This window comes from Pipra filicauda, unplaced genomic scaffold (genome assembly GCF_003945595.2).
Source record: "Pipra filicauda isolate LSUMZ 115617 unplaced genomic scaffold, ASM394559v2 scaffold5_size6683894_pilon, whole genome shotgun sequence".
NCBI classification, from domain to species: domain Eukaryota; kingdom Metazoa; phylum Chordata; class Aves; order Passeriformes; family Pipridae; genus Pipra; species Pipra filicauda.
Window position 1 is genome coordinate 4,756,228 of NW_024104754.1, and position 11,245 is coordinate 4,767,472.

An 11,245-nucleotide genomic window follows, 5' to 3' on the forward strand; every position below is an offset into this window, starting at 1 on the left:
GCCATTGCTCTTTTCTCTGTTCATCTAAAATAATCAAGGGCCAACTGCCATACTGTTTTCTTCCCTTTCATCATGATCTCGGAGCTTTGAGTGGTACTTTGGCTCTATACAAGGCAATCAAAAAGGATTTTCTTTCACACTGGACAGAAAGTGTACATAGGAGGCACAGACTTCTGGTAGTAGTGGCAAGTATAGCACATTATAACTAGCCACCAAAATAAACTCAGTAAGTAATAAGTGCCATTTTATACCATGCTCTCATGCTACAGCATTACTGCTATACGTGAAAGTGATTCAAAAACAATATTGTTTGAAACAATGGTAGTTTTACCTTACTGGTGAGGGTGTTGGTGCTCTGACATGTCTTACAGGTGATGGTGATTGTCTAACAGGAGATGGTGATTGCTGTCGTGCCATTTGTGCTTTTGCAGCAGTTGGTAGGGTTGGTGATTTTGATGTAGGTCTAGGAGGCATTCGTGGAGGTGCTTTGTGTGGGAGCTGTTGGGCGGCTGCACCTTCTATAATCATTTCAACACTTGTAAGTGATCTGGCATCAAAGTGGGCTTCAGTCTTCTACAATGAAAAACAAGAGAAAAATACTAGGGTGAGATACTGTAGAAGTAATCATCCACATTTTAGTCTTACCTGCTTTGTTTTTGGAAATTATACCTTTTCAATTCTGGCTTGTCTTGTTTGTGAAATCTGAGCAGTCGAAACAATTGTCTTTGTCTTTTTAGCAGGAACGGCTTCTTCCTCACCTTTTGGGAGAGAAAATGTGGTCAGGAGAATTTCATATGCCAACAATCAATAAACAGTTGCAGAAATGAATGAAAGGTCAATTCCAACTATATAAAAAATTATATAAACAACAGAAAAGTAATTAAGCAACTATCTGTTTTTTCTGCAATATCTATAGACCGATAATTGTGAAAATAGTTGAAACAATATTACCGCACTACTAAGTCATTAGGAAAAAAAAAAAACAAACAAAAAATCAAACCAGAACACATTTATTGTTGATTCTTCATATCAGTCCTAGGTCTGAAATGATTACAGAGTCTGGAAGCCTGAATGAGGTGAAATCCAAGCAAGAGTACTCTGGGTAGCATGACTCACAGCTACAATTCTCTATCTAAGAACTGTCTTCATCCTCGCCTCCCTCACACCTTGTACAGTTATGCAGTCTAACATATTTATTCTATCAAAGTCAGCTATCAAATACAAAACGAGAACAACGCAAAGTATCCCACGCTTTTATCTATCTATTGTACCTTGCATTTAAAGAAGACCCATTCTGGAGAAAAGGTACTTTTAAATCTCAGAAAAAAACCTTTGGCAAATTTCATCAAAGACACTGCTTTTTTCACAGTAAGTTAATAACTCCTTAGAAAGAAGTTATAAATTAACTTATTGATATCACATCGATGAAGTGCTGCGTATTGAACCACTGCAATGAATGGTCTCCTATTTTCATGGCTTGCAACTTCAATTCTCTTACCTTGAATTAGCAGTTCAGCGGTTGAAGTAGCACGTCCCATACTATTTGTGGCATTTACTGAATAGGTGCCGGAGTCTTCAGGGTATGCTTCTGCAATTATTAGGCTGTAAAGGTCTCCTTCTTGTAAAATTTTAAAATCGGGGGAGCTTTTGATTTCTACTCCATCCCGATAGAACTTCACCACAGGTGTAGGGATTCCAGTCACTCTTACATCAAGTCGAACTTGACTTCCCTGCCTTGCAGTCATGCTCTGTAGTCGTTGTGAGAAGTTTGGTGGTGCTGTTCCAGCTGCATTTTTATTGAAGAAGTAAATAGAAAAACAATAGTGTTTGTTAAAAAGAACTGTAAGGACTAGATATTTTCATTACTAGACGTGCACAAGGTCTATTTTTCTTTCACATGCTACTGACAGATGATAGAAACTTCTGAAACATTCAAAACATTAGGAGTTGATTAACTTTTTTCTTGCATTTAAAATTACTGATATTTTTGATTATGCCCATAATTGCAAATGTTTCTAGAATTACTGATACACTGATTATAACCATAGGCATTAAGCACATACTCTTGAGTATGGCCCTTTATGTGAGTTATTCTGTTAAATATCATTTATTTCATTAAATATCATTAGGGTCTCCATCCTGAAGAACTTTATCCTTTCTTTTATGAGTAGTTTGAATATACCCAGTGTGACAGATCACGAGTGGAGGTGTAGAGGGCTAAGCCAGAAGCTTACAATTGTGAATAAGAGTTTACAAGATCAGGATTAAACTTTATACAGCTAAAGTATAAAGGACACCTTTAGACATTCCTGGTGAGAACATATGCTGAATTCTAGACTGCTTTAGGAAAAGGAGAGTGGTTTGCTACATTTTGCTGACCACATATTTCAAATCAACTTTTTTCATTATCTGTGACTCTTCTGCTATCACTCTCTTTCTCACACTGCTAGCAGAGGAGCATTTCTTTAGCTGCATTATACCTGTGACAAGCAGCTCAGCAGTACTAGTTGCTTGCCCAGATCCATTGGTGGCTTGTACGGTGTATCTTCCACTGTTTGCTTCTGTCACGGTGGGGATCACCAGTTTAGCGCGGCCATCACTAAACGAGATCTGCACACCGGGCAGAGTTTCAGCAGAGAGAACCTGGCCATCCCGATACCAGTTCACCTCAGGAACTGGGAAACCTAAAGAAAAAGGAAGACAAACGGAGACTAAGATGCTATGAAATGCCAGATATAAAAAATTACCATAATACGCACTTGTGTATTCGTGGTTATAGTGGAGCATAATGGCATAGGCACTGATATATGGTTATATGTCCAGTGACACAGTGGCAAAGGAATTGTAGAAAGGTCTTTAAAATGCACAGAGCAATAGGGCAGCTGCACAAGCTCCTGCATTTAGGAAATCACTTGAATAATGAGGGGACTGTAGTGTTTGGCAATCCTGTTCAGGAATAAAAGTTCATCATAATCATGAGAGGGATGGATTAAAGCACGTGAGGTATTTTTAAAATTTATTTGCTAGTATCTAAGAAGGACTGCTTATTGATAACAAATTTATCCTGTCCGATAATTTGGAGACAATGTAAAAATCAGTACTTCCAACCAAGTTAAGTATTTTTCTAACACTATAAGTTTTTAGAAAAATGAAGTGACAGAAAAAGTTACTGCTGTAGACATTAAAATCAAGTGCTTTCCAAGTTTTGGGGTTTTTGATTCCTTTTTCTCCAATTTTTTGAGTTTGATGACAGCAGTCATCTGGAACCTGATATCAAATACATTGATCTTGTTCAAATATATTATTCTTTTGTTAACAGGGTAATGAGTAAGACTCTTCTGGTCAGAAAAAACTAATGGTGATTTTAGATTCCCAGTGGAAATTCTCTTCACAGTTTTCTACTCAGCCAAATTTATTGAGCAACTGAAATCCATTTGATGAATAAATAACATTTTTATATGAGTCACATAAGCAGAACAGCTAATTTAAGGAGTTAGTTCCAGCTCAAAGTCCTTTTTGTAGTCCTAGAACACCACTTCAAAAATTAAAATTCCTGCAAATTCACTTCATGTATTTCTCCACTCAGCCCAAATCACCAATTGAACTGCACTGGGGCTCAGGAATGAAATCCGAGACTGTATTTACAATTTTCCCAGTTCTATTCCATGGTTTGGAAAACCCCAGGGCCACAGAATTCTGCTTCCTTTCTAGTGTATCCCTCCTATAAACCAAGTAAATCATTAGGGATTTTAATGTGCCAGGAAAATGACATAAACTCTCACACACAGTGTGGACAGTTTTAGAGAGGATTAGAAACCAAAAGCTAAAAGTACTTCTAAGCATTATTAATTTCATAGATGGAAGTTATCAAACAGCCCTGATGGGAACGTATAATTCAATTTTGTACTACTAGTGTAGGACAACTTGGGTATTATCACCATAAACACTGAGTATTCAGCAGATCCCAGTTATTCCATTCAGATCTGTGTCTTCAACATTTTGTGAAAATTAGTTTAAAAACATTTTAAGGTAGGCAACCAAAAACATGTCCTCAATAGAGAATTTCTTGTAACATCAAAATGTTTTATTTTCTTGGGGCAGCATTATATGATGATTAGCAAACATGGGAGTTTATGTGGGACGTTGAAAAGGTCTGCATTCTAGAAATGGAGTATATTTTGATGCCTCAAACTCCTATATCCAAGGGATCCAAAGTTAGAAGCCATTTAATTTATAATTAAAAAAACTCAACTCCACAAATTTACTAGCACTCTGCTATCCCATGCCACCAAACTAGGCACTAAAGGGTAAGATCTACCTCAGATTATAGATATTTTTACCTGGTCTATACAGAATAGGGATTTGCTTCTACATGTGCCAAATGACACTATGATTTGACTATTAATTATTAGGACAATCTTTTTCATTTTGTTCATTTTTCATTCAATTGTCCTTGAGGTTTTTTGAGCTTTAATGCCAAAAATAAGAAAATCAACCCAAAGTGCCTCAAATCCACTACTAAAGTAATTGAATTCAATGAGACTCTTCTGACAATGACGTGAGAGGAACTGCCAACTTGTGTTCAATCTATGTGCTGCTTTCAACAATAAGCAGAGTTTAAAGGTTGTCTTGCACTGGGTAATACCTGAAAATATAAGTTCAAAGAAAGGTAAGCAGGGTACAGGTTTCTTTATGAAAAAAAATCAAACTTGATCAGTGCTGTGGAGACATGAGGATGGGCACAGTTCTAATGCTGGCAGAACTTCTGACTTCCTTGTCTCATGACCCCTCAGCCAGTGCTGACCCAGCAGGACTCCCACTGCTCTGGCATTTACTGCTTTTAATGACAGGGTTTGTGCGTTCTGTGCTTTCTGAGATTTCTGTAACATGCTGGGTATTTTGTAATGTGGCACTTAATTTACAGTCTAATATAACAGTAAAATTCATTTGTTCTAGTTTACACACAGCAAAATTGCATCTCAGGTAGTTGCTAAGCTCTTCTGGATACCCTTAGATTAACTGAACTCTTCACATTTGAATTGTAGCTCTGTATTAATACTCGACTTGTATATAAAAAGCCAGTGTTATCAGAGATAAAAAGAAATTCTTCATTTCAAATTCACAATATTTCATTATGGATAGGAAGGGCAGAATAAAGCTGTGTAGTCCTTTATGCAATTAGTTCAAGAAATAAAACTCTCCTATTTGTAACGCCTTAGAAAAACTAAATGGCAAGCCACTGTTTCATCTTTCAACATTGGTGGATGCTTTTGGGGCAGGAAAGATATACCAGAATCTCACAATGTGAACAAAAGCTAACAAGAGATTGACTTGCAAGATATTTGAAACTAACATCCAATATGGCATATTATTAGAAAAACTGATGTAGCTTCACTTAGTAAGAAATCAAGTTCCCCTCCCAAGTATTCCATGATATCACACAAATGAAAATAGCCTATACCATACATTGAGTCATATTAACATCCTATCTTGTTCTGATGATATATTTACATATTTGTAATAATTATAAGTATTGTAATCAACCATGGAAAAAACTTTTCACTGAAAATTTTCAGTGTACAGGCAAGAGAAGATCGGGGCAATTAACTGAAGATCAAGGGCCAAAGAACAGAATATGGCATGAAAAAATATCATGGATGTAGACTACATGACATGTGGGCCAGTGTTATCCAAAGGGACCAGGGGATGAACCACAGTGGATTATAGATGTCAGAGATCTTTATGGTTGGACAGATCATGTGTTTGCACCTGTCACAGAGCATCTGAGTAGTATTTTATGGTATGTGGATCATCACATTGCTAATGCCTGTAAGACAATATAATTCCATCAGCAGAGAACACATGTCATTTCTCCTTAGTCACTGCCGAGGTCAGAGACACTCTTAGAACAGGGTGTTGGTTATCTGGTAACGTTATCTCAGGAGTTTGCATGGGGTTTTGCACAAGACAGGGTGTTTGAATACCATGTAGACTGGAGAAATGAAGTATCCTTTAAATTATATGGAATCTGGCATCTTCAACTCACATCAATATCTTAAATTATATTAATCCAGCCTTGAGCTACCATCAAGACCACCATACAAATCTATTATCTAGCATACTAGGGTTTTCTACCCTTTTCAGTCACCAGGTGGACCTAGATTTTGTGCTTTTAACCCCGTTGCTAGAACTCTGGAATTAAGTAAACTTAAGGACACAGGAGGGAGAAATACAGCTTAGCTAGAGTAAGAGTAAGGCTTAGCAAAAGGTCATTGAAGAGTTAGCACAAGCCTTGCCCTTTGCACCTTCATTCCTCATTCTGTCCAATCATCATTCAAACAAGATTATTCTCTCTGTACCTGTATAAAGTTTCCTTATTAGCAGAGTATGTATCCTTATATGTATATTTTAAAGGTATTTACCCCAGTTTTGCTGGTTCTGACATATATGAGAATTAGACACCAGTGGCATGGCAGGATGACTGCCTACTGCTTGGTCAGTAACTTTATGCAGTCTGTTTGTAGATATTTGACAGCACCTCACAGTGCTGATCAGTACTGTATAATAGAGATATATATCCATATTTCAGTACTCATCTTTACCCATTCAGATCAGATTATGATCTATAGAAAGTGTTATCATTTTTCTAAGCATAAACATTAGGAAAAAATAGTAATAAAAAAATAATAAATCTTGGAAGAATGAAGCAAAACCTTACCACTAATATGAGCCTCAAAGGTTGCGGCACTACCCTCCAGTGCCACAACACTTTGTAATGGCTGCGTAAATGTTGGTGCTTTTGTCGTCATCTTTACAGGCACTCTGCAAGCAAAAAAACCCCATCATTAGAGATAAATAGTGACAATGTTATTATACGCACTCCTTTCTTGCTAGATTTTAAGAGTATTTGTAATTATTTTCAGAACAATTTACTCTAGTAAGTTTTAAATCAGAATGACCTGGTGAAATGTGAAGAGTGTAGATTTTGACAAAGTTGTATGGCAAATTATTCTTAGAGAATGCTTGGCTGAGTTGGATGTGAAACCATTATCTTTAGTGGAGCTGTGCTTTGGCATTGCAAGTGTGCAGCAGAAGACAAAATTCTGCTTGACTCACTGCATGACCTTCCACAGGTCATCCAGCCTCTATTCATCTATTAACTTTTTTATCTGAAGAGAAAATAATTTCCATGTATAATTTTTTAAAATGTTTTGTTGGTGCAAAGCATTTGCATTCTCCAATGAGAATATATCTAGGTCACTAAGCAGCAACTGAAAGAATGTGAAGGTCTTCAATGTATTTGGCTCATAATAATGATCAAAATGACAGAAGACTATTTTAAAAGCAGTCTGTAAGTAGTGAATAATTTCTTTTCACAGAAGCATATTGACATTAAAGATGCAGATAAAATTCTAGTCTTTCTTAGAGAGTATTTCAGTGGAATTTTGAATATGGGAAGACAGCAACCTTCGAAATGTGAGCTAGGATATAAGGTAGCCACTGACACTGATGGCTTGAACAACTGCAGAGCCATGTGAAATCTGAAAGAAAGTTTGCTTTCTCTTGCTATGCCAAAAGATCCTACTTTGAAATAGCACACTACACTAGAAAAGCTTCTGTGTCAGTGTTTTATATTTGCCTGAACATTAATAGATGTTCTATTAATCTATTAAAGTTACAATGTTTCTCAAAATAAAATTCCCCTGAGAGTAGATCAAGTCTTAACAAACAAGAGTTAATCCCACAATTTTTTCAAGCCAATCTTGCTCACATATTTACTTCAGTTTATCTGGCTTTTGTGCCAGATTTTGTGACAACCCCAAGCTTAACTCAAAAATAAGAAAGCAAAGTTTCTTTCACTCTGAGCCAAATTTATTTTACCTTTCATAGGGGTAAAAATTCTTCATTACATGAATGCCTTCATAGAAGTCAGGGCCTGATGTGTACATACAGTAAGTGCATAAGGGCAGAACTGGATAATGTATCGAGATTTTCAGCTCAAGTTATGACTATGTTTTGAAGCTCAGCTAAAATATATGGAAACATTATGAAAGCTTGTATATATGTGTAGTTTCCTTACTTCAGAATAGATCAGAAATAATTCAATTAAGTAAAACTGTCATTGAGTTCACACAAAGTTTCTCTCTTTCATTGTCTAGGCAAATTCTGGTGATGAAGATCTGATCTTATAAGGCTTCTTGTATAATTAGAATTGAAAGTATGTGTCTGAAATGTCATGTTCCAGAAATAACCTTTACAGCTATGAATGACAGCAGACAAGTGTTCCAGAGCTGCCATGTAACTGATACCTTAGCAGTTGTTTCCCTTAAAAAGTCATCAGTGCTTAGCTGATACCATATGCATTTTATCAGAGCTATTCTGGGAGCTTCTCAGTTTATCTCTCAGTAGCATAACCTTGAACACTCCCAAAAGAAAGGAGTTTTTAAGTTAAGCACATGTTTCCATACACTTTTAAAACCTTAATTTATATAGTCTTTAACAATAAAATATACTGTAAAAAAAAAAACGTTTTGCTGAGAGTTACCAAAGCTTACTCCAGTAATTTAAGATATAAACTTGACAGAGAATTTAAGTGCTCTGTCTATTCCTGAAACCTATACCCCCCCGTGAACAAATTTATAAAAAATAGATTGTATCAGGATTATTAATGACCGATAAAACCTTTTTTACACCAGTAGAAACATGCTACTAACCTGATCTCTCAAAGTGCCTGCAAGAGTGGGCTAAGCCCAACGAAATCTTCTTGAACGACGTCCTTATCCCAAGTAAGATTTTTTAGACAATCCCAGCATGAGAATTGTAGAGCCTCTAATCATAAAAAACAAAACTACACGGTCTTGACAGTGTAGTTTTGTTTTTTTGCAATCCCTACACCCGAGGCGAGGCGGGGAATGCACGACTGCTCAGAAGTGCTAACATAGTTGTTTCACTTTATATACCCCAGCTCTGCTGACAGGTCTGCCTCATCATGTCAGTGCCAGTTCTGATTGGTTTCCTAAAAGAAAGTATCCCGTGAGAGGGGCTTCACTCTCTGTAACCATACACCACCTGTTGGTTTTGATTGACAATCCTAATTTTGGAGGCACAAAAGGGATTCAATAAGGAAACCTCAGCCGTTCCAAAGCTTTTGATTTATAATTCAATTTCATTTATAATGTGCGTTTTACAAGCCATTGCAAATTTCCTAAGTCACAATTTCAAGACAAAGAAAGTAATAAAGAAGCATTTTAGCAAAGCATATGAACAAGTCAGAAGTCATCATATCAGTGAGATTCAGCCTTACTTCCTTTCATTATAAAACACCCAAGAAGCTACCAAATGCATCTGTCAATCACCAGACTAAATAAGTATGCTGAGCTCAGATATGTGGCTGCAAACTATTAGAATACACTGTTTAAATTATTTTTCTTTGTAACTTTGAATTCTAAAATTGTATTTGGTAATGCATAGATTTGGCGTGCGGTTTTTTTGTTTCCTTCACAATTTTCTGTTGGATGGTCCAAGTAGCTAAGCTTAACAAACAGTAGCATACAATGTGCAGAAATACAAATGTGAAAGTAAAATTACAGAAAAATACTGTAATTCCTAAAAAACCCTGGATTTTAAACCCAACAGCTTTTTCTAGACCTGTATGGCCTTGTGAAGATGCCAGAGTTAGTCACCAATGGAATAGCACATCAGTTTGTGAACTTCCACTAGCCCAGCTTTGTCACTAATGTGCTAATTGTACCGTTGGAGTGGTTACTTCTGAAACAGACATCAGTTAGAAGACTACTCTTGTTTATGGCTGGAATGGGAGGTGTTTTACCACAACACCACATCTGCCTGTTTCCATTCCTGCCTTCTTATTCAAAAATCTTTTTCCTACTCTGTGAAGTGGAATATATGTAATGCATATCTAGAAAGCTCTAGACTGCTTATGTGCTTAAAATCAAGCATGTGCTTAGCTGGTTTGATAAGTGGAGGAGTTCAGTCTGATGTTACTAAGTTCTACGTTGAAAAGGATCTCCCTGAGGATACCTAGAGAAGTAAACACAGACTGGAGTTTTGTACTATCAGCTGCACTTGTGTTTCAAAACAACCTCTTAGCAGGAGATCCAGAAAATGCCAAGGAGAAAGAGAGTTCCAGCGCTGCAAGAGAGTATGAACACTATAGTTTGCAGATCTGAAAGAAACAAGAAATTACATATTGCTGTGATCTCATAAAATAATGTCACAAATTTGATCTGCCCTTTAATTTATCCATCCCATAAGATGGTGACTTCATGGCTGCTCTTGGGATGCAGCAGTATTAACAGCAACACAAACTGGAGAAATAGTTTCTACATTGATACTACTTGGACTCTCAGAGAGGTTGAAAGTTTAAGTTCTATGGCTCAGTTGTAACGTTTTCTTGCAAATAGATATCAGAGAGCCTAATCACTCTGTACAAGACTCAGTATGATAGCAAATGCAACTCTACACAATAAGGGGGAGGTCAAGTTAGCTTCTACTAGAAGACATAAAATGTCCAAGGAAAGTTGTGTAAAGAGTATAAAATTTCTAAGTCTAAACAGAGACCTGCTAAAACAGATGGCTGTTTTTCCTCTGTATTTAAACACCTAAATAGTCAGTGAAAAATCAAACTTGGATTAAAAACACAGGCTAGTATTTGTGAACTTAAAAAATGCAGCCACCTTAATGACAATGTCTAAGTCAAACAAACAATGAAAAAGTTTATGAACATGTAATAATTTCTAAATGGAAGAAATGTACAAACTGTCATTTATGAAGTTACGAGACGGTCAGAAGTTCAAATTTTTCTATTTCAATCAAGTCAACAATGACTGATAACAATAATAGAAAGTTACAAGGAAAAAATTTTGCTGCATTCAAATAAGTAAACCAAATATATTGTATTTTAAAAATTAAGTTCCTTTTTTATTTGAACTTTTACATTTGCTTTTATCTTTATTAAATCTATTTTCATTCCAACAAAAGTTCGTACCTTCTCAACTTTTTAGTCTGAATACAGAAATGATGGAATTGAAGAATGAAATATTTACCTTATGTCCTCAATTAAATATGAATTATTAATAATGTATGCCTTCTGTTATATTTATATCACATGATTTCTACATGTTTAGTGTCCTATAGTGTATCCGCAATAAAAAACTGAAGGATGACTTCAGTCCTATTATTGTGTAGCAAAGACACTGCTGGTAAAAATGACATTGTTTTTTTC

General features: G+C 36.1%; 1 protein-coding gene across 1 annotated transcript in view; it reads right to left on the reverse strand.

Moving 5' to 3' along the window:
- TTN (titin) overlaps positions 1-6,809 on the reverse strand; it is a 239,103-nt gene extending 232,294 nt beyond the window's left edge. The window contains exons 1-5 of the mRNA XM_039387980.1: positions 6,719-6,809; positions 2,481-2,684; positions 1,499-1,786; positions 670-758; positions 332-573 (exon numbers count right to left, since the gene is read on the reverse strand). Of these exons, the coding sequence (XP_039243914.1) occupies positions 332-573; positions 670-758; positions 1,499-1,786; positions 2,481-2,684; positions 6,719-6,809 (914 nt within the window). The remainder of the gene's footprint in view (positions 1-331; positions 574-669; positions 759-1,498; positions 1,787-2,480; positions 2,685-6,718) is intronic.
- Positions 6,810-11,245: the final 4,436 nt, after the last annotated feature.